This window comes from Platichthys flesus, chromosome 21, assembly GCF_949316205.1.
Source record: "Platichthys flesus chromosome 21, fPlaFle2.1, whole genome shotgun sequence".
NCBI lineage: Eukaryota > Metazoa > Chordata > Actinopteri > Pleuronectiformes > Pleuronectidae > Platichthys > Platichthys flesus.
In genome coordinates, this window is record NC_084965.1 from 20,482,521 (window position 1) to 20,507,785 (window position 25,265).

At 38.9% G+C, this 25,265-nt stretch overlaps 1 protein-coding gene across 1 annotated transcript; it reads left to right on the forward strand.

The window, feature by feature from the left end:
* Nucleotides 1–1,971: 1,971 nt before the first annotated feature.
* rsu1 (Ras suppressor protein 1) lies at nucleotides 1,972–21,288 on the forward strand. The gene is made up of 8 exons (XM_062379529.1): nucleotides 1,972–2,262; nucleotides 2,449–2,499; nucleotides 3,557–3,677; nucleotides 10,949–11,067; nucleotides 12,746–12,828; nucleotides 13,710–13,824; nucleotides 15,774–15,906; nucleotides 21,091–21,288. Exons 1-8 carry the CDS (start codon nucleotides 2,154–2,156, stop codon nucleotides 21,191–21,193), a joined length of 834 nt encoding a protein of 277 aa, XP_062235513.1. The 5' UTR covers nucleotides 1,972–2,153; the 3' UTR covers nucleotides 21,194–21,288.
* The last annotated feature ends 3,977 nt before the right edge of the window (nucleotides 21,289–25,265 follow it).

Genomic DNA, 25,265 nt, shown 5'->3' on the forward strand with positions numbered 1-25,265 from the left:
CGGTGCACGACCGCCAACTAGTGGCGTGGAGCACTTCCTCGCTCAGATTTACCTCACCACTAAACACCCCCCCCCCCCCCCCCCACACACACACATAAAAGACACATACATAAGCAAACAAGGGATTCTATCTTAGTTGGGACACTCAAAATCAATTGTAGTCACATCTGATTATTGCTTTAGCTTCAGATTTACTAAGTGAAATTTCCATTTCTTCATGTTTCAGAAAATGTAACTGTAATAAATTCACAATTTCACTGGTCTTTATGTCTTTGTGAATTGGTATCTACATGGTTGCAAAGACAGGAACAACCTTTTAATCTGTAACTCTTCTATCCACTGATATTACATTGCATTACATTACATTACATTAAATATCATTTAACTGACGCTTTTATCCAAAGCAACCTCCAAGAAGGGAATTCAACCATGAGAGTACAAACTCAGAGACTTGTACAGCTGGAAGACAAAAGGTAAAACCTGTAGACCCTGTAATAGCATACTACATCTATCAGTGTACATTGATGTTTGATGCAATCTATTAAACTAATCTTCAACAAAGATGACGTATTGAATTTTATCCAGAATAAAGAAAAACACTGGATGTTATCACAGGTAGTCATACTGCATATATGTCTTCATGTCATGTCTTTTTCTTTCTCATTGCTCTAACCCATCACATCAAGGATGACCTGACCTGGACTAACTATGATTAGCAATTATTTTTGTATAAAATGTATATATCAGGTGTATGTTTTATATATTTGATTATTTAGTTTTATATTATATATTTTATTTAGTTTTATTTATTTAGTTGTTTCTTTTATTATTATGTTTTGCTTTTGTGGTTTTTCACATATTTTGAGCATGGCTATTAGTGACACAATAATTTGATTGCCAGTGACTGCTGTATGTAGTTGTTGTGCACATGATGAATACAGTTTAAAATCTTGCATCATAAAAATGTGTCATTGTCATTGTTAACTTTTTTTTATCTCTCAACATGAAAGAGCTAACTTTGTTGCCGGTGTCAATCTTTAAAAGATTGAAGATTTGTCCATTAGTTAATTATTTATTAATTGTGTAAATAGCTGATGCAGAAGTATTTCATCCACCTCACCTTGATTTGTGAACACAGGAGCCATTATGAAAGTACAACAAAGTCTCAAAGCCTGACCGTGCACCACCTCTAACATCTTAAATGTAGTCTTTGCTGCTGAACCATAACTAATACATAATTTAAGATGGTTCTAAGAAGCACTACATTCATATTTGTATTGCATATCTGGTATGGTCTGATATGGTTATACATTTAATCACACTTTATACATTTTTAGACTTTCTCATTATAATGTTTATATGTTCATCTGAAAGTATATTAAACTCCGTTGATATTGTTGTATAATATAGCAATTATACATTGAGGAATTTGTACTTGATTACCCTTATTGTTTTGATACATACAAAACAGATTTACACTGTGTAAAAAACATACCTTTTACTTCATATTGTGTGTTGTTTATGGGCTTAATTTATTTAAATTCGCTTCAAATTTCCAGTTAATATTTTTTTATTGTATTTAAAGTCTCTGAGATGTATGTATGTATTTTTGTATGTATTTTTGGGATATATTTATTTTCAGTCATTTCCACGGTTTCTGTGATTGACAGTGTATCGGACCAATAAGAGATCAGCACAGCCACACAACAGATAAGCTCCGCCTCGTGGACGTTTACCGTAATGGCCAAACTATATAAACTGAGAAACACAAAGTAAAATTGAGTAGCTGAAAGCAATCTACATTTCAAACTGTAACGCTGAGTCATATACTCAAATTCAGTAATTTGGAGTTGCAGATGTTGGATTTGTTCAGGCCAGACCTTGAGACAAGCTGTCTGTATGACGAGAAGATGCAGCTAAACATTTTTTATACAATCTTTGGGCTGAGCACGTCGAAGAACAGGAAGTATCCTTATATGGAAGAGTGGCTCTCGGTCTTACTTCCGGTAGAGTGTGAGCGTTATACGAATGGTCTATGTAGCGTATGTGAGGTAATATTTGTCTTTTTGTGTACTCTTTCTACTCGTTAAGACTGCGGAGTACTTTACCTGTGCGAAGAACGGATTTTCCAACATCACGCGTGCTGCGGAAACATGTCCAAGTCTTTGAAGAAGATAGTGGAGGAGAGTCGGGACAAGAACCTCCCAGAAGTGGAGATGTGCGACAGAGGTATTTCGAGCATGCTGGACATCCCAGGACTGTGTAAGTGAATGTCTTCTAAATATAAATGTGTACCTGCTCTTTCAATACTGGTTGAGTCTATTATAATGATATCGTATTCCTAATTAAAATACTCCATACCATCAAGATACACGAGTAATCAAACGGAAGTGTTCATCAGAGGTGCAGTTCAGTGCTGTATTGACTTGATGTCTCACTTTTTTTCAGTTACTTTGTCCAACATCACTCAGCTGGTCCTCAGCCACAACAAGCTGACAGGTAAGCTCCCCCCTCCAGTTCGAGACTGTACGGTTCATATAGTTCGATTGGTTTGCTACTGTCCCAGGCTGTGACAGTCACATTTGTTTATGTTGTAGTTAGGGCAGCTCATGTCCTTATGTCATAGTTTTTGTATTTCATATAAAGCGGGGAGTGTTTGCGTAATGGCTTTTCAGAAAGAGGTCATTCAGAGATCACTCCTGATCCATCCACTCACTTCATACTAACATTTTTGTACTTGTTTGATGAAAACTTCATAAGAAGGATAATTCAAAAAAAATCTATAATTATAATATATAGTTAGGTACATAAATAATTTCCTTTTTCACTACAAGCTCTGCTTTCCTGGTAAATAAGTAAAAGAACAAACAAACGATTAGATACAGCTAAAATTGACTACACAAAAATGATTATCTATAGAAACAGATTCAGAAGGTGTATTAATAAACCTGTTTTCATCTCTACCCTCTGAAAAAAATCGAAAGGATTGTTGTGGTGTCCTTAGGACTTCAAAACATTTTTTTCTTGATAGATGGATCCCTTTAATCAGTGCTTGCTGATTCAGTGACTTTTACTTCCAGATGTGTTTTTAATGTGCTGCAGAAGCTGAACAGAAAACATGTGCATACACACACGCATATATGTTGGTCCAACTGCTGAAGTATGAGTCAGTCCAGATCTCAGTTCTCTAATACTCACACTCCTGGGAGCATTCAGGTCAGTGCCTGGTCTATCCTTATCCTCCACCTCCCAGGGTTTCTCTGTTCTTAGCCTGAATATGCTCCTGTAATCAGCCCTGTGATCTTTGTCCCTTTCTGCTGCCACAACCCTTGGTTGAATAAAACTGTAGTTGGTCGTAAATGGAGAGGCTCTAATGTTTGCTCTTCCAATGTCTACCTGTAGAAGCTTGGCCAACACAGCACCTAATGTTATTATTACTTGCATGTGGTCTGTCAAAAGATTGCAGCTAATGATAATTACATGTTTGTCAGGAATTAGGACTGTTTGTGTGTCTGACATGCTTGTTATTTCTCTCCACTGTGACGGTGTTTTCCAGCGGTCCCTGCTAACATTTCTGAGCTGAAGAACCTTGAGGTTTTAAACATGTTCAACAACCAGATTGAAGAGCTGCCAACTCAGATCAGCAGTCTTCAGAAGTTGAAACACCTCAACCTCGGGTATGTTCCACTCTTTTATTCACGCAACAAGCTCTACTCTCTCTGCAGTGTCTCTCCCCATGGACACCCAAAATGAAGAGTTATTCATTTGTGTATATAACACAAGATATAATCAGATCCAACTACAAAATAATGTGGAAGTGTACTTGTATTTAAAAATGTGTGGTTTTAGTGTATAAGCAGGATATTTTGAAGACCAAGGGATTAGGTGGCCAGCCTTGGTGTGTATTTATCCACAAACAAACATCATCTGACTAGTGTAAGCCTCATACTGATATTCACTCTGTGCATTCACTTTCCATCATATGTGTATTTTCCTTTTGGTTTGCATTTGTCATTTGTCAGTGGACTTGTCTCACATAATGAAACTGTAATAGAGTTGAAATTGAAATAGAACTTATAGCTCATTCTTGCTTGTTGTTGTCGTAGAATTTTCTCTATAGTCAAGCACAAGTCATTGCAATTGTTCTTTCTGGTAGTTTAATTCAGCATCTGCAGATGGGCATCAGTGTACAAGACCATGGCAAAGATTTCATACAATGAGCAATGACATACAGAACACACATCCCTCTTATACAGTTACAAGCTCCTCCTGGAGAGGAACACATGTTATCAATTAACCTCTTTGATCCTTAGAAATAGGTAATCATTATCCTGTCTTCTACTTGGTCTCACGCCCCTCGAGTCAAACATCTGTTTTCAAGGATCGCTTATCAGTGTTTTACAACCCACTTACATCCCCCTCCCTGTGAAGTGTTTGTTAAGTGACCCTGTAAGTTAGGAAGTAATATAACCATCAATTGGTTAAGCAAAACACCCTGATTCCTAAGGGACTGCATTTGCTCATCTTTCTATACATCAAAGTAGTTCCTTCCATCAATCAATGCCCAAATGGTAAAATTCCCGTCACATTGTATTGTAGGTGAAGAGTAAAGTTGGGATCTGACAGTTGAAAAAGTTTCATATTATTCTTTACTTTTCTCACTTTCAATAGAAAAGACCAAAACCTACAATGTGTTTTAGACAAAGGGAATACCTAAACGAATATAGCTTGTCTGAATTGTCTTCTGAAAGCTCTTCACTGGCCACTGTGTGAATTGTGCAAGATTGTTGGGTTGTTCGTATTGGTTCTAAAAGTTTTCGCTTGCAGGCCATTAATAACAACACTCAAAAGGTGTGGCAGGAGATGTTACAGATTAAGTTCAGTGATCTTTGAATCTTTGATTTGCAAATGTCAAAATTGCCAGATATAATTGTGTGTGTAATAATGTCAGTGGTCTTAAAAATGTATGTTACAATATTAAATATCCATCTTGAGTGATCCGTTTAAGAGTGGACAGCTATGATGAAGAGGCCTTGAGACCTCATCCCAGAGATGATGCAGTGGTCTGTGTTGCAAATGTGTCCTGGGCCACATTAAAGGACTGCCTACTTAACTGACATCCTCTGCATAAGCAGAATTACGTACTTATTTAACAGAAGTTGGTTATCAAATTGTGAAAGATGGCTATTCACCCATAGAGACATGATTTGAATGGTCTGTAATATACCAAAGAAAAGACCCAGTCTTTATAGTTTTTATTTCTACTTCTATTCCTTTTAATTTATGGCAGTCTAGGTGCAGTTAGTGCATTGCTGCCTCCCACCGGTAAATGCAACAACACATTTGGTCTTTGCTAATGGAAATAATGTATGTGTTTATTTGTACATAGAGTGGGGATGCAAGTGGTCATGTGAGATCCATTTGAAGACACATTCTAATACCAGGTATGAGCTGTCCACTTGTGCCTGTGATTACTCCATTTTCATGTTAATGCAAACTATGAATAGGGCCACACAGCTTGAGAGACAGATAAGTTTACTTTTACATCACATACTCCTAGCAATCACAGTGTCAAGCTGAAGCCCAATAGATTTTAATTTCGGCCCTAAATATAACTCCATCTGTTTCAGAAAAGGGGTGAGTTAAAACTCAGAGATTGTTTCCTATACGTCATTAAACCAACCTGCTTACCAGCAGTTTTCCTTATAGTAGCTCAAGTTTCCCCTTCTCTGCTGAAGCACACAGACTGAAGGAGGTATCCGACATGAAAGCCCCTTTCAGTCAGATACACAATATGCTCCAATTATTTCTTATTGACACATCACCTACCTCCTCAGTGTCAAATATGGACTAGTTCACTCTGTATTTCAATTAAGTATTATATGTTTCCTGCAAGTGCAAATGCAGGACAGTATATTATATTTGTATATTCAGATCAGTAAAATAACTCACCAGTTGCGCCTTACCTACTTTATACGGAGTCTCCAGCAGTTGTATTTCACTGATTCTTGATATAAAATAGGATCCAATTTTGAAAAAATTAAACCTGAAGCTCAGAAAAATAAACTACATGGATGTATCTACCATATACTAAACTACTGAGCTATGCTTTGATACAACCTCCCAACTTTTATATTTTTTAACAAAATGTGCTTTTTGCCTTGCCAACACCATCCGACACCAAAACCACAAATATTATACAAATATATATATATATATTATATATACTTTATGCTTGACCTATAAAGTGTGTCTATGTATCTTCACCATTATGTGTGTGTAAGCATTATGTTCCCTCAGCTAAATCCTGATAGAGTTGATGACCATCAATTCACGAAAGCAATACAAAAAAAAAATCATTTTCTTTTCAACTTTGTTCTACATGAAAAACCTACATCAGGAGAATGAAATGATCTAAACATTCTAAACAATTTCTGAGGCAAGAAGAAGATGGTATTGTCATATCATGGTTGTGACACAGAAAATATTAACATTAAGATTGTTTTAAAACCTATTTGACTCTGTCTGCCATGGATGCACTCTGCATAGGTGGAATGTGAAAATGGAAACTTCACGGTGACCGCTGCACCTAATATTGCCTGATGTTATTACATTTAAATGAATGTATGTCACAAAAGGTGAGGACACAACATAAATTAATTTAAGATTGCAGGTTTACTTAGCTGCATTGCTACTATTATCTTAAAGAGATACCTTGTGCTTGAGGGGGCTCTCTTTTATAGAATATATCTCTTTCATGCTCCTGAATACATCATAAGTAATGAACTCTGGGATCATCGGGTGTTTTTCAACAACATCCACCCTCTCCCAGGCGACATTGCGAAGGTTCACCAGACATTGACTTATGTGCAGGTGACATATGCTCCTTCTCAAGGATGTCCTCTCCTGATTCAGAGCCATCTGAAGGGTTTCTCTACTGTGTGTGTGAGGGCTCTGCTCCCCTGCATCTTGGTGATACCAGTCCAATTTCTGCATCTGGCATTCCTCTTCCTGTGGGATTCCTCAAAATGATCTTTCTATGGGACTGTCAGTTTCAACAAGATGTTTTTAGTTACTTTTGAGACCAGGAGGATGTTTGGCATCAGGGTGATCGAAACAGTGTAACTAGGGAACCTCAGCGGTTTATCCAAGTACATAGATGACATCCAGTCATGTACAGTTGCAAGGATTCCTGTGCAGGTGCAAGGTCAGATACCTGGCTCCAGGTGTACAGAAGTGCAATAGATGCCACGCTTAATGGAGAAACATCAGAAAGATAACGGTATTTACAGCATTGATTTAGAATAAACATTCTGTAGCATAATGGAAGGTAAATGAATTGATGGATTATTGTCAGTAATGGTAGAGTATCTGAATAGACATATTGTATATCAAGCAGTCTTGTTGTAATCATATTCCACAGTCAGCTGCCACCACGATCAGGATCCACCATCAGCTGCCACTGTGATAGTAAACTATTTATAATCACCTGCTCTGAAACCAAAATGTCAGGTTTAACTTAATCCTCTTAACCCTGTTTTCTAACAACGCCCTGTTATTCATCATAGACAGCAAAGTTACCATTTAGGCTAAAAGTTTGGCTGATAATGTCTGGTAGTTGGAAAATTTGGCTCAATCATGAGCTATGTGATTTATCAAGGAAACTGAATCTAAGGGGTTCCAAGATGGCTGCGTAGCAATTGGATGCATTGAATCTCCTGAATAATGCCCTTAATTCCTTACCCTGTCCTAAAGAAAGGAAATAACTCTTGCTACTAATTTGAAAATCAACACGTTTTAACCAGAAATACCAAGCCGCCAGCATCAGCCATGGCTAACCCTGACTCATTTTTGGCGAACACTGACACTTACAAATCTGGTTTCATGAAGAAATTGAAAACACTAATCAACAGAATCCAAGCCTTAGATTAAAAACATCAGCCATGATCTGAAACAGCATCATAAAGAGATTGAAGACAAACAGACCAACGACACAAACAGTCTTGAGTTTTTACAACAAGACCTCTCCGATTTTGGGCGGCTGTGGCTGAGGGGTAGAGTGATCGTCCTCCAACCTGAAGGTCGGCGGTTCGATTCCCAGTCTGAACAATCTGCATGCCGAAGTGTCCTTGGGCAAGATGCTGAACCCTGAATGGCCCCCCATAGAATATGAATGTGAGTGTGATTGGGTGAATGTGAAACTGTACTGTAAAGCGCTTTGAGTGGTCATCAAGACTAGAAAAACGCTATATAAATACAAATCCATTTACCATTTATAAAAAAACAAAAAAAAGACGAAAGATACAGGGACTTGATTGAGATTGAACAGGGTCACCTCTAGCATCAAGGTGATGTAGGTAGTCTCCCCCAAGGCCATTTTGATCCGCCCGCTCTGTTTTCTCAGTGTGAGAGGTAGTGTCCAGGTTCAGTTCAAGGCTGAATAAAAATGTCGGCCAGTTTTTTTTTGCTTCACAGCCATCACAGCAAATGAGCCGACGAAAACCGTAAGAGCTGTGATTGGTCAATCTTTTAGGATCGTTTTCTGGCAGAGTCGCTGCCCTTTTTTAATTGATTTGAAGAAACAAACCTTGGATAATGTCTTTCTTTTCTTCATCGAGTTCTTCAAGAAAAATGAAATGAACATCTATCACCTCCAACTACAACATGGATTATCCGCTTGTAACACTCGCCATTGCTCTGAAGTAGGCAGATGCCAGGGAATTTGTAAATATGCGGGCTAGAAACTGGAAGTCACTCACTATTAATCCTCACAATGTCATTGGTCCTGTGTGTACGTGCATACCTACGGTGTAGCTTCGACACAAAACAATGAATTGGACTTTACTCCAAGTGTGGTGGTGAATATGATATCAAATGCAATGATACAAAGACTGTTTATGTATAAACAAAATATGATAATTTTATCAATTTCCTGTATTCAAATAGTTTGAAAATTATCTTTTATGCAGTGTTCGAATTACATGGGAGCAAGAGGGAGCCGAGCTCCCAGAGAGTGAGGTCTAGCTCCCATGAAAGCAACAAAGTCCAAAATCTGAGGGGGTCTCTCATATCTGAAGGTGTCTGCCATATGTGACATTGTAATTTAATGTTAAGTAACGCTCATTATCCATCCCTGTGTGGTCTCTTACCATTAAAGACGTTAAATTAAAATAGGATACCATACCACGGGACATAGCCAGACCGTAGCCTACCTGACGCTCATGAACGCAGCATGACTGCACTTCACCACTGTTGTGTATTGATATTCAATTAAGTTTGTTCCCTCGGGGCATCCGTAATGCCCCATTGTTTACCCGCATTGAATGCTGGGGTATTTTTGTCCTGTGAAACACACAGTAAAGAATGCACGTTATTTCCATCACAGCCTCATGTCTAATCATTACTTAGTTGTATCAGTATAGAGTGTGCAATACAACAACCACCACTACTCTAGGCTGGAGCAAACCGCATAGTAGATACGATCAATTTGACACGTCATAAAGTCAGAAGAAGAAGTAGTGTGCTTTTAGCTTAACGTGCTTTTGATATAAATTCATCTACATCTACATCTAAAAGAAAAATCACTGTCAGTTATGGCACTGAAAAAAAGGCCACCGGCGCCGAATTCATATTCGGACGTGACAAGTTTCGGGGTTTACAGCCAAAAAACAACAAATAGTAGAAGATTTAGGATAAAAACAATATGGGGCTAGCCACAGCTAGTCAGGCACCCACTAGCTCTACTGATGCCGTAACCTAGGCGGAGTACTTTGTGGCTACAACAAGGCATCATGATGTTGCTGAGGATGATGAGGACGTCAAGGACGAATTAGATGGCGATGAAGAGCCTGGGTAGATGGGGTCCGGGTCGGGGACCGATATGATGGAGCTGTAACATGGGGGCTCAGTCAGTGGTGATCGTGGAAGGAGAGAAATCCATGGCTGTGTGCAAGTGAGTGTGGTCTTGTGTGCGCTGCCTGTCAGGCAGCAAAGACTCTGTTTAGACAAAGACTGGGATGCACCTTTCGGATGCATGGGTTAATGGGACCGTCAGTAGCCCACTACAAAAGCAGTTACATAAGAAGATCTACCTGCACCGTGACAGCCTTGCTCATAAAAGAGCAGCGGAAATAGCAGAACTCAAACAAAAAGATGTTCTGCCCAACAAAGTTGTAGAGATGAGTTTGGCTTTCATCAACGTTACATTAAGCTCATTTAGGGCAGCGTACACCATAGCAAAAGAGAGATTGCCATACACCAAAATGATGCCGATCATGAAACTTAATGAGCTTGATGGTGCGACAGTGGGCCCCGCTCACCGCTCCGATCACTTCTGTGCTGCTATTTTGGAACATGTAGCAGATGAGATGAACAGTCTCGTTTCCCATGTTTTGGCACTCGATTCACGTATCAGCATTACGCTGGATGAAAGCACTGTGCATGGACGCTCCTACATGATTATCTACATGAGGTGCGATGTTACAGGTAATGGAGATGTAGAGAACGTTTTTTTTGGACATAGTTGAGTATGAAAAGGGGGATGCAGCATCTATTTATGATGCGCTAAAAGACAGTCTTCAAAAGGTGGGGATGTCTCTCACTATTGTGAAGACGTCTGTGTTCAGGCCATGATAGACAACCTATACTATGAAGCAGATTCTCAACTGTCTCAGTAAGCCTTGGGTTTACATTCCACACTTTATTCAGTGTAATCATCTCTCCCTCTATTTAATTTAAGCTGTTTTAAAACAATTAAATGCATAAAAAGCCTTGAATAGCAAGTCACTAATCTGATTGGCCATTGACTGGTTTTGATCTGAACCTTGAATTTACCCTGCTTTGCAGCAGGTTAGAGATGCAGCAAAAGTTGTCATTGTGATTTTAAACTTTTTTGTGTTTGGTTTGTGTATGAATTGAATATTTGGCATGTGTGTGTTTGTAAGTACAGCATGAACCGTCTCAGCGGTTTGCCGAGAGGATTTGGTTCACTGCCAGCTCTGGAAGTGTTGGACGTTACCTACAATAACCTGAATCACAGCTCACTACCTGGAAACTTCTTCTATCTCAGTAAGTACATAGCGCCGGTCGTTATCACCCAAAGTTCTCTTGAAATATCATTCAATGTTTTCTACGTGTATGGCACCTCTTTTTTATCAAGAGATATAATTGTTTTATTTCATTTGTTGTGTGTTAGAAACATAATTGACCCACACGCTGGTGGTGTATCCTCAATAGGAGCTCCTGTTGTTTTCTCACAGGGGCGTATCTGGAGTTTGTACTGGCTGAGCGAACTCTGGAGAAAGTTTGGAGCCAGGGTTCAGTTCATGATTGAAACCAGCTTTAGATATGCTAGTTTTCTCTAAATACAGATATGTACAAAGTCAGTGCGCTCAAATATATGAATTATATCTATGGTGCTACACCTATACAGAACTTAAGTTATATCTAGGCAGTAACAACTGTTTTTGAACACAGCATAAACTGTTAATATGATTGGTCATATTGCAAAAGCAGAGTACAGATTAAAAGGGATCCCACTGATGGAAATTCTGGTAAAATTCAAGTTTGTATGCATTATTATGTTTTTATAAATGGTGCGACTTGGCCATTGTTATAGTTATTATCATTATTATTATCATCTTTGCCTATTCACGAATGGTCTTTATTTCGACACACCACATGTCCACACTTGGTAATAATAAAAAAGTTGTCTGTACTCAATTCGGAGTTATGGAAAATATAACACTGATCCATCCTGTCACTACATCAAGCTTCTCGCCTTGTTATAAGGATACCCATTGAACCAAACCGCACAAACTTAAGTTTTCTAACAGAGCAGAATGATAAACATATTTATTATTTCCCTAAAAATGAACAAAAGTAAGAGATCCACAGAACAGAACTTAACTTTGTAAATTTCTACCAAACATAACTGACCTAAACAAAGTCAAAACAGACCTAACCAGCTGAAAACAAATGGGAACATATATAATGACTGATTAGGCCATCTAAAAAACAAAAGGGGCTAAGGCAAAGAGAAACACTAATAGCTAAACTACAAATTACAAAAGAACAGTGAAGTCGGCATAAACATTAAACCAATGAACCAAAGCCAAGTAACAGAAAACTAATATATTCTAAAGAAATAAACAAATCCTACATTATAAACACAAGTCAGCCTCCCCTACAATGTGGCAAGCACATGGATGGTACAGTCCTACGATCCACTTCCTGTATTTAATGCCCAGCTTCAGTGAGTGCATCCTTTTGCTTCAGCATGATTAGATGTCCCTCCTACTGCATCAGCAAGAAGCACCACCCTCACTGGTAACAATATAGTGTATATTAAAAGCTGGTATCTGAGGAAAATTATAGCTTAAGGTAATCTTAATGATACACATTAAGTATGACTGTATATGAGATAACTAATTGTGCACAATACAAACAGGAAGCAATGTTCTGTCAACTAATCTGAATGTAAAATAAATAAGGTCAAAAGGTCAACTAAATTAGTAAGCAAATATATGTAAACTATAACTAAAATGAGTGCAGGAGGGTAACCCATATAAAAAGTCCCTGTGTGACAAACGTTCCCGTCAAACCTGGCACTGTCATTAATTCGGTTTGACTGGTGGTATTGCTCAGACTCCAGTTCAGATAGTGCCTACACACACACACACAAAATCTCTCTCTCTCTCTCTCTCTCTCTCTCTCTCTCTCTCTAACAGAAATATTTGTTTTTCAGCCACTCTTCGTGCTCTCTATCTGAGTGACAACGACTTTGAGGTCCTGCCTGCTGACATCGGGAAGCTGACCAAGTTGCAAATAGTAAGTTATGTTGACAGAACATAAAAGGGTTAAACTCATCAGCAAGGACACAATCCATTGCTTCGACAGTCACGCATACTATAGTGATCCTGTTGTTAGATTTTGGACATCTGATGCTATTTTGTAAAGAGATATAAACCCTGTTAATATCACTAGACAAAAGAGTTGTGACTCTCAATTTTTTTTGTGTTTATTCAAATGAGCAAGCAGGATTGAGGTAGTCGAGGAAGCATGTAGCCACATTCTATTAATTTGAAGCCATATGTGTTTTGGGCCATATTGAAGAACATTCTACTCAGCTAACTTCTTTTGACCCAATCAAGTTTCAACAATTTTTACACTTTTTTCACATACATTGCTATATTTGTGGCCACCAAGATTTGCAATGACGACTACATATTGATCTTCAATCATATTACCACATCAAGTGGAGTTTTGTTCAGCATATTGATTATTTCTGTCCCTCCTGGCCCTGTTGTCTTAAACCTCACCTATCAACGCAAATTGTATTTTTAACGGATTTTTGTAATGCTCTGGTTATAATTCTCATGTTGAGTTTTTCAAGAGCCAGAGCTGTTGTGAGGATTTTTTTAGGAACTCCATCTTTGGACTCTACTACATTATTTTGCTCTCATTATTGCAACTGAAAGTGAATTGACACTAATTTAAGATAAAACTACAAGAAAATAGAGAAATAAAATATACTTGCAAGATAACAGGAAAAATCAATGGATTTAGATTTTATCATGAGTTAGGAAGTAACTCAGTGTTTAATTGAGTCAAAATGTGTTTGTACTGTATGTGCCTTTAACAAATTCATGATGCATGATGATAATTCATGTGTGTCGTTTTTTGCTTCTATTTTTTTTTCCTTTTTCCAGCTGAGTCTGAGGGATAATGATCTGACCTCATTGCCTAAGGAGATTGGGGAGTTGGCCCTACTCAAAGAGCTTCACATCCAGGGCAACAGACTCACCGTCCTTCCTCCTGAACTTGGTACTGGCAACACATGAGCACACAGATACAGTATGCATTTGCATGCACACATGCATATGTAGGTCCGACTGCTATAGTATCAGTATATGTATGTGGAGTACAGTCCAAATGCAAATACCCACCGCAAATACCCATAGTTAGCCGGAGTTATTGTGAATGATTGTACCTTAATTTAACTAGTTTATTGTAACTAGTTTATTGTCACAGTGATTAGCTTCCAAATGCTACCAAGATTTTTTTCATTGTCGTTCAAGATGGCTTCACACTTAATGAAGACTAAAATATACAATTGTTATGGCAATGAAGACCTCATTGTGCATTCAACCAGATATCGATCCCCGCACATCTGGACAACCATCACATCTTTGACACAGGCCAGATGAGACATTTGCTGACATTTGGCACCACACCTACAAAGCCACAACATGGATGATTACGAGTAGCTGCCATGTACAGAAGACCATGCACTCTTATCCAGGCATATTGATCACAATCAAAATGGGTGGTAGGAGACCATAAAAGAAGAAATATGGCAGAAAAGAGAGTAACCCTACCAATTGCACGACACCCTGCTGTCCTCAGAAATGCAGAAAATAAGAACAGACCATACATACTATAAAGGGCCATGTTATAAGAGGGAGTAAATGCAATACTTTTCCCAGCCATCCATACACCTTTAATGATCTCTAGACAATTTATATATTAGATGAGAACAAAATGTCTATCACCCATTTCAGCCCCATGAACCAAGCAACCAAACAACACCCCTGGAATTGCTGCACATCCAGCCAGTCTTAATAATCCATCAATTAATTTACCTTCCCTTATGCTTCAAACTGTTTATTCTCACCAATGCTGCAAATACTCTTATCTTTCTGATGATCTCCATTACACGTGGCATCTATTTTACTTCTGTCCATCGTGGGAGAGGGGTCCTCACATGTGGCTCTCTCTGAGGTTCCTACAATCTTTTTGACCTGTTAAAAGTTTTTTTTGTTTTTGTTTTTCCTTACTCTTGTTGAGGGTTAAGGGCAGAGGATGTCACACATGGGCTATACAAATACAATTAGATTGATTGATGATGTGAAAACATAGCCTAATGTAACACCTGCTCACTTAAGTCACAATGATACTACACAATGCTAAGTTGAGAATCAGGAGGCTGTTCAAAATATTTTGTCCCAAAACCTGGGAAGAGTTCCACGTATAGCAGCTGAAATGGCAATTGTTGCTGATAGGAAGTTTTGGAATAGGCATACCAATCAAAAATCTTGTTTGCTGCGTATGACTACTTTAAGTAAAGTGTAGCTATATCTAACCTGGTAGGTTAACTTTATACTGAGTGAGTGTTGATAAATGTTACTCTCAAATGCTCAATTTTGAAGATAGCTGTGCTTGCTAGCCTTATTAAATAAAATAAAATAAAACAACTATCAGCAACGACCTCTTTTTAACAGTACCACAAATGCGTGCACGCGTGTGTGCACCACATCATGGAGGAGGCATAATTTACAACAACTGCAAATGCACAATACAGGAACTGAAAGATGCACACCCCACCTCTCACAAAACTTGATTGGAGAATATGCACAATTATACGCTAACTCTGACTTGTACCAACATTTTGGAGATAGTAAACTGGTAATGCAGACGTGAGGTGGTGAATTAATGCCAGATTGTGGATCCACTTTATCATCAGCATTAAACCAGCAGTGTTGTTTGTGCTCATGTGACATAACCGTTATATAAGAACTCAGATATTAGATAAATAGCAGACATACAGATCTGAGCGATTTACATATTTGAAATAATATTCTGTGCATGTATCACCAAGTACCGTTTAAGTTTTCCTATCCCGTGTGCGTATGTGTAGACGCTGCACTGGCTACTGGGGACTGGAGAATTATATCGGCTAATGTTTGTATTTCTGTGTGTCTCTCTGTTTGCAGGTAATCTGGATTTGACTGGTCCTAAACAGGTGTTTAAAGCAGAGAATAATCCCTGGGTCACTCCTATTGCAGACCAGTTCCAGCTGGGTGTCTCCCATGTCTTTGAATATGTTCGCTCAGAGACTTACAAGTAGTAAGTGCCGTGCCCACACACATGCACTTGCATTCTCACACACACAAAAAAACACACACACAGACTATGACATCTGCATTTGTACAGATATCTACAAGTCCTGAGGTGAACTGGCTGGATCGCCTAAGTAAATTTGTTTCATGTGATATAGATTAGGGCAAGGGTATATTTACATCCCCGATAGGGGTGCACCGATGTATCGGCCGTACATCGGTAGCGGCCGATACTCGCCTCGTTTACTGATATCGGCTTATCGGTAATAAACTTGACTTTCACCGATATCATTGGCCGATGTTCATATTTGTGGTAAAACCGCTGGGCACGTGCCGCGGCTGGGGGAGCAGTCGCTCTGTCGCCCTCCTCTCCGCGCCGCCGGAGGCTCAGTGTGCGGCACCGGGAGGTCCTCATCCGGTGGCACCTCACAGCATCGCTGGTGCGGGGGCTTTCTTTCTCTTGGACCGCGGGGCGGTGTCCATGTTGGAGGGGACTGGCTACGCGGTCAGCGGCTGCCACTCTGGACGCGTGTCGGGCCCTTCTCGCGGATCACCTCAGCTACGGCGACCGCTGGGGGAACCCTCTGTTCGCGCGGGTGTTGACGCGATGTGATTACTGCCCGACACTAAAAACTATGGAGGACCATACATGACATAAGTAAAAATAAATAAATAAATAAATGTATAAATAAATACAGAAATAAATAAATAAATGAATAAATAAAAATGGAAATAAATAAATAAATACAGAAATAAATAAATAAATATGTTAATACCAAAAGAAATGTCAAAAGAAATGTCTTAAATATATTTTAACATTTATTTTTTCCCTGATACATTTCCTTTGCATTTGCAGTGTCCTTATGCTAATGAGAAAGGCGGGCCTAACCGCAGTCTCATGCAGGATTGGTCACAGGAGTGTAATGATCCAGCCCTACTACTTCTGCCTTTCAATGCTGGTGTCCAGTAGCTGTTTGCAGCGTTGAGCCAGTTCACACTTAAAATGAACTAGTTCAAGTTCAGAGGGTTAGTTAAGGTTATTTTTTATTGGGATGATTTAGGTGTCAGTAGTCCTGACTGTGAGCGTCACGTCTCGTGTTGTAATGAGCACAAGGAGCGAGCCGAGAGGAGGAGGAGGAAACAGAAACTCCAGCTCGTTACAAACCACCTGCAGCTTCTGCTGTGATCATGAAGCCGCTGATCTCTGAGCAGATGTGACCAGAGAAACTCTTTGTTTCCACTGTTTCCACTGTTCCACAGAGTCACTAACTGGCTGTTGCACGGTGAAGAGATCAAGTCTCAGTCACTGCCCGTGTCTCTGAGCGAGTGTGTGACGGAGCGCAGGGGCTGTGTGTGTGTGTGTGTAGCTCAGTTGACCAATCCTGCTCGAGACTGAGGTTAAGCCCGCCTTTCTCATTAGCATAAGGACACTGAAATGTGGAAATAAATAAATGTGGAAATAAATAAAAGTTGCAATAAAAGTGGAAATAAATAAATAAATGTGGAAATAAGTTTAAGACATTGATTTATTTAATTCTGCATTTATTTCCATATTTATTTATTTATTTCCACATTTATTCCAACTTTTATTTTTCGATTTCAGTGTCCTTATGCGAATGAGAAAGGCGGGCCTAACCTCAGTCTCGAGCAGGATTGGTCAACTGAGCTACACACACACACAGCCCCTGCGCTGTGCCACACACTCGCTCAGAGACACGGGCAGTGACTGAGACTTGAGCTCTTCACCGTGCAACAGCCAGTTAGTGACTCTGTGGAACAGTGGAAACAGTGGAAACACAGAGTTTCTCTGGTCACATCTGCTCAGAGATCAGCGGCTTCATGATCACAGCAGAAGCTGCAGGTGGTTTGTACCGAGCTGGAGTTTCTGTTTCCTCCTCCTCCTCTCGGCTCGCTCCTTGTGCTCAGTACAACACGAGACGTGACGCTCACAGTCAGGACTACTGACACCTAAATCATCCCAATAAAAAATAACCTTAACTAACCCTCTGAACTTGAACTAGTTCATTTTAAGTGTGAACTGGCTCAACGCTGCAAACAGCTACTGGACACCAGCATTGAAAGGCAGAAGTAGTAGGGCTGGATCATTACACTCCTGTGACCAATCCTGCATGAGACTGCGGTTAGGCCCGCCTTTCTCATTAGCATAAGGACACTGCAAATGCAAAGGAAATGTATCAGGGAAAAAATAAATGTTAAAATATATTTAAGACATTTCTTTTGACATTTCTTTTGGTATTAACATATTTATTTATTTATTTCTGTATTTATTTATTTATTTCCATTTTTATTTATTCATTTATTTATTTATTTCTGTATTTATTTATACATTTATTTATTTATTTATTTTTACTTATGTCATGTATGGTCCTCCATAAAAAACAGGTCAAACTGAGGAGGGCTTGTTAAGTTATCTTGACTCACGCAGTGTAACATGTGTAACAGTGTAAGTTTGAGCGTAGCGTCTGTTTAAGTACTTTATTCTCATGTGCATCGGCTCTATTCATCCGTCTCATGCACAGGTAACAAGGGAATTGACAAAATACGTCCTACACACAGAAGCCGTAACACATCTAATAAACGGGCAATACTGCTACCGTAAATCAATGAGAAGAGCGTTCTCTATAATGATACTTTGACAGGGCAGTTTTAGACAGGGTAAAAAGGTGCTGTTTTAAATTATCCTTGTGGTATTTTGACCAAAATATGTTACAGTCATTTCATTAAGATCCCAAGGAACCATTTCAACTTGCGGTAAAATGGGCATAATATGTCTCTGTTAAATAAAGTTTAGTTAAATCAAAGATTGTTTCATAAATCTGATTAAATTTGTGCTCATTAAAAGATAAGAGTGATGAAGGGCTGACATTTTTTTAAATAGTGCTTTTTAAATAATTATTTAATTATTTTTCTGGCACAAAAGGGTGAATGAATAACAACAAAAAGAAAATAAACAAATATCGGTATCGGTATCGGCTATCAGCCAGATTGTTATTTTAAATATCGGTATCGGTATCGGCCAAGAATTTCCATATCGGTGCATCCCTAATCCCCGATGTTTCTAAAAGCACAGGGGAGTCAATAATTCTGAGATGAAAAAAGTGAGTGAAGGACTAGGTCTCTTCCTAAAGTTTGCTGTCAAGCCAAAGTCTTAGAAGTCTGAGGCATTAGATACTCTGGTCTGAGGAGACACAAATTTAACCCTTTGGGAAGCGCTCTAAACTGATGTCTGGTGAGCACCAGGCACAGCTCATCAGCTGGCTAAGACCATTCCGACAGTAAAGCATGAGGGTGAAAGCATATTGGTGGCAGCAGAAGTGACTTTAGGATAAATCCCTTATTAGTCCAGCCAAAGCCTAGATTTTAACCCCATAAACCATCGGTTAAGGGACATGAAGTTTTTCAAATATGCTCCCAATCATCTCTAATGATATCTGCTGAGGGCCTGTGAATGAGAATGGGATGAACTAGGATAAACAAAATCCAGGTGTGCAAGGTAATAGAGGCTTACCCAAGACATAAGCTGCTTTTAAACATGTACTGGACTCCGAAGTTTTTAAGATTTTCTGCGGAGAAAGTGTATGTGTAAACACAACTGTCAAAGTGATATGCACCGCAGTTCTGTTAACTCTATCTGCCTCAACTCCTGGTATATAGTCTATAGAAGTCTAGGAGAAGGCAATGTAAGAACACAGCAGGGGATCCCCAGCTGGATTCACAGCAAGCAATTGGGGGCATGATGACGCTTCTATCCCATGACAGATGCAACAACGAAAAAATATATTACTGCATTTCGAGCCTTAATTCGCTCAATAGGAGGAAGTGGCCCATTTAGAGGAAGAAGCATATTGCATGTCATTTAGCTGACTCTTTTATCCAAAGTGACTTCCACTTAGTGCTGTACATCTATGAGGGGCTATTTGTTTTTTAACAGTTATTAAATCAAAATGGAAACCCACATACCTGCAGAAACAAACATCTTGCCAAGGACACTTTGGAATACAGATAGGGAAGAGTGGGGATTGAACCTTTAACCTTTTTGTTGGAGAACGCCCACTCTACCCCCTAGGCCACGGAGGGTTCCCCCAGCGGGCGCCGTAGCTGAGGTGATTCGTGAGAAGGGCCCGATAGATACAATACATTTGACTAAAACCGACATTTTTCCAGCAGCGTGGATTTGTAAGATCCTCAGTGTCTGTGTCTGTCACAGGCTACCTTTGGGGAGAAAATCCTGAACAGGGTGCATTTGGAGTGCATGACAGATGCATCGTTGAGCTGCTCCATCTGACATTCCTCTGTTTACACAGGAAGCATATCTTCTGCATACTTGGGTGTGAGTGGGCATTTCCACTAAGCCTAGAGTCAAATTTTCATCTGTAGTCCCTGTCTAGTTGTGAAGTTGGCAGCCTAAAATCAATAACAAGTTACATGTTCAACAATTATCTTGATTTACACATTATCAATAAAGTGAAAGCAAAATATAGAGATAAACAGAAGATATACATGGGCAGCAGCAAAGTCAAAAATTATGATTCACTGAAGTAAAACAAACATACAGACACCAGCAAGGACTGACATGTAAACAAGGTCAATTGAAAACCAGCCTTGCTAAACAAATGAACAATAACATATAAGACTACATAAGAACAGTGAGTAAAATCAGATATGAGCAGATTGACAACAGTAGCACTAAGATCTATCACAGTAGCATCCACTGTGGTGTTTTAAACACACAAGTCATGTCATGTTTAGTCGACCAGATCACTGGAAGTCCCCACTGATTCTCTCAAAGCCTGTACTTTTCTTTGATGGCAGCAATGTCTAATGTACATCAGTGATACACTGTTAAATAGAAATCTCTTTGTAGAACTACATGACCAAGAAGCCAAACCAAAAACTCCTCAAAGTTTGGTCTCATATGAGAGGTTTCTTGAAGCTCCTTGTATGAAAGGGGAAAGAGGCCAGTGCTTAAATTCATCTTGGACATAAATGGTAAATTGGTAGTCCCTTTAAATAGCCACATCATCCATTTATTTTCCGATTTCTATAATCATGAATATTGCAGGCTTAGAAAGTCAGTGTTCCTCTGTGATGTTTATTCATACAGGCTTGTCCACATGTGCTTGTGTATTCTGAAATATGTATCTTCTCTCCTTTCCTCTCCTCTTCTCAGTCTCTATGGCAGACACATGCAAGCCAACCCAGAACCTCCGAAGAAGAGCAATGATAAAAGTAAGAAGATAAGCCGCAAACCCCTGGCTGCCAAGAACAAGTGAAGAGCAGACCTAAAATGACCATAAATGCTTGCTCAGCTATCTAAACTTGCTTTCCCTTTTTTTATTATGTGTCTTGATATAAAATGTTCATGGTTTGGACAGTATTTCTTTTAACTCTTAACAGTTTTGGTGATGGTGGATTGTTACTTAAAGTGTTGGTCGTCCCAGATGGCCGTTATTTTTTATGTTCTACAAGCATATCGAAAACCTATTTGTAGCTTATTGAGACATCATATCAGATACTCTGCTACTGTGTACCAAAACAGTTTGTTTACTATATTACCCTACTATGATATTATTTTTTAAATTATTAAAAACTGTCTATCACATTTCAAACTTATGCAAACATTAGGGAATGTAATCAATAAATAATATTTGTCATGATCTTATCACATTAAAATAAATCGATATAATCTTCTCTTACATAATTAGTTTCTAGGGCAGTATTTAATTGCATATTTCTTATGAACATTTTTTGGATCCCAGAGATACCTAGAATCATTCACTGACTGGTAGTCTTTAATAATTCTGCTAGTTCAAGTATAGATTTTTACAAAGTTCTAGATTCTGCTGAAAAAAGGGGTTAAACTACCACTGTGTGGATCTTGTAGATAAATTGGTAATCAAAATGTAAAATGTACAGTGGCGAGAAAAAGTAAGTGAATCCATTTTAGTACCTTTTTTCTCTATTAATTGGTCATAAAATGTCATGTGATCTGGATTTAAGTCATAAGTACACAAAAACACAAAGTATTCAGCCTATTAACAAAATCAATTCAAATGTTTCATGTTTTTATTGAATACATCCATCAAATATTGGGTCAGTGGAAATGAACTGAACCATTTGATGTAATGTCTGGTCGAACAGCCTTTGGCAGCAATAACAGCAAAGCAATAGGTTTATTTTATTAATTTGGGTCATTCTCCTGCTACATCACCCAACTTCTGCTGGGCTTCAGCTGGCAGTAGAGAGGAAACAGTTACCGGTTTAAGGATTAAACACGTTGAAATTCCCAGTGGTTAGTATTAACGTGTGAAATGTAAATAATTATAATTACCACGACGTAAAGCCCATATTAAAAACTGTCCAGCAGCAACTACATTGGTCAACGGTGTCCAACATACGGGCGTTCTGGCGCATGATGTGATGTGGGTTTGTTATGTGAGTGTGTTTGTGAAGTTTACTTTGGGTTTGTCTGCTTCACTTTTGAGTTTAGGAGACACGTATTTTAAACACATTGAAAAAATATTTTCTATGTCTGAATGTTAAGAAACGACCAGAGGAGCAGAATCACTAGTTGACCTGCAGAGTAATGTGCCTGGATGCGATGGCACTGCTAAATGGGGGCCAGCAGAGTCACCCTTAATCAGTAAAGGCTGTAATCAAGTGACAACCTAAGGTGACCTCACCAATTGTTTGCGGAACTTCCATTTTAAAGCCTAGATTTAGAATTTGATCAGCACCATCTTGGCCTTTCGGAGTCAGGCTGACCCGAATGTTACCATATTTGGACATAAAGGAGGACCTGGGTCTGACCTCTGACCTCTCAACCCAAGGACTGTAAACACACCCACTGGATACTGACCACATCAAGCTCCTGACTGGGCGGAGAACTAGCTGCTAACACAGTTAACTCCCATCATCTGAAGGTAAAGTTCATAATGTTTAAGTCTCAAAAGCCAGTGGTGCACATGTCCACATATTTCAGAGCAGTAATGAGTTGTAGCTGGAGCTAAATTGTGTAGTTTAACATGCTTTTTAACACTTTTAATCTGCAGAACATAAAGAGACGTCAGAACTCATCTGAGTTGCTGCATGAACTGTGATAAATAATGGCTGCTGGACTGACTGCTAAACTACACACTGTTAAACATTTCAAATTTTGTGTTGTGCTTCCTCAATTCTAACAGTTCTCTTGTAATTTATTCTCACTAACTATGAAGCACGACAGATTAATCTTCCAATGGGGAAGATCATGTTTACCTTGATCAACAACTATATTTCATTTTTTGTTGGATTATAAAACCATTAATGTAGTTTAATGTGCAATAAAATTATCTTTGAAACTTTATTTTAGTACTCATGATTCTAAGGAGCACATCAATCAATCAAATTGTATTTGTATAGCCCATATTCACAAATCCCAATTTTTCTCGTATGGTTTTAACAAGGTGCCTCATCCTCTAACCTTAACCCTCAATAAGAGAAAGGAAAAACTACCAAAAGAAAACATTTTAGGAAAAAAAGAACGTAGAAACCTCAGAGAGAGCCACATGTGAGGGATCAAAATCACGTTTATTCAAACGATTATTTACGTGCCCTTATTCTGAAGTCTATGCTTTATTCTTTAAATGACTGTAGTGTGTGCAAGAAAGTGAATCACTTCCAGTTTAGGTTAACATCGATGACGGCTGCGTGTCTTATTCCTCCTTGATACCAGGATATTGGTGCCCGGTTATTCAAACCCTTAATTGTGGAAACCCTAACACTCTCTGACCGGTGTGCTGCTGCCCTCCCTGCTATTCATCCCTCGCACTGTTTTTTCACCTCCAGTCACCACACACACCACTTGCCTCCAACACTTTACAGCTGCTTGAGAGTGAGTGCCAATCAGCTGGGCCGTTGAATGCTTTGGGGGAAGGACTAAATTGCCCACCAAATAATCGTTTATAGTAGTTTGGAGATTGTTTGACCTCATAATCGTAATCACGATTAAATTTTGATTAATCGAGCAGCCCTAATAGATGCCATGTGTAACAGAAAACATCAGAAAGATAAGGGTATTTGCAGCATTGATTAGAATAAACACATTGTAGCATAATGGAAGGTAAATGAATTGGTGGATTATTGTTGGTAACTGAGGAGAAATATTTTATACCACGCAGCCGCGGCCCTGGATCTGCGGACGATAAGGCAAAGGGATATCTGGGGAAGAAGTCAAGTCAGTAACATGTATTGATAAGATATTCATTTCTTTGATGTGATAAGGAGTGACAAAAGGAAGGAGAAGCGGGGAAGAGAAGCTCTATTGCTATAGCAGCATAACAAAGAGCAGGTCTAAGACAAGCATGGACCAGCTGTAAACTTTATTGTAAAGGAAGGTTTTGAGCCTACTCTTAAACGTACAGATAGTGTCAGCCTCCCGAACTGAAAGTGGGAGATGATTCCACAGGAGAGGAGCTGAAAGCTACCAAGCGTATTTTCGCTTCATTTTTAAGAAATGTACTTTCTTGATTCTTGTTGTCCTGGGTCTGTACCCTTGGGGTTTTATGCACTTATTGTAAGTCGCTTTGGATAAAAGCGTCAGCTAAATGAAATGTAATGTAATGTAATTTAATGTAAGCTCTTGCTCCTAATCTACTTTTATAGACTTCAGGGACGTCAAGTAAGTCTGAATCTGGGAGCACAGTGCTCTAGTGGATTGATAAGGTACCATCAACTCTTTAAGGTAAAATGGTGCCATATTGTCAAGGCACTGGAAGGTGAGGAGTAGAATTTTAAATTGTATTCTAGATCTGACAATGGTCTCTTTTCTTGGTTCTTGTCAGGACATGTGCTGCAGCATTTTGGACAAAGTGCAGAGTCTTTAACGACTTACTGCTGGAGCCTGATAATAAGGAATTACCATTATCAAGTCTGGATGTAACAAAGACGTGGACTAGTCTTTGTTACAAGTGAAAGAAGGCGATTCTAGAAATCTGTTATAAGTGAGAATTAAGGGACAAATCAGGATCAAAGATCACTCCCAAGTTCCTGACTGTTTCCTTGGAAGCAAGGGCAATGTCATCTAGCGCAGCTATATCATTAGATAATGTATTTTTAAGGAGTTTAGGGCCAAGTATTAGAACCTCTGTTTTATCTGAGTTTTCTAAGAAGAGATTATGGGTCAAAATTGGCTTTTCCGAAATCTTAGTAAGACAGAACGGGAAATAGTTGTAAAGTAGATGATAAATTTCAAATCATTTTTAAAAATAATAGTAAAAACCCTTTTTGAGCAAACGTGTTCTTTGGCTGTTTCTTTGCAAGAAGTGCAATAATTTGCTGTTCTATTTCTTGCTAACCTGCCACGCC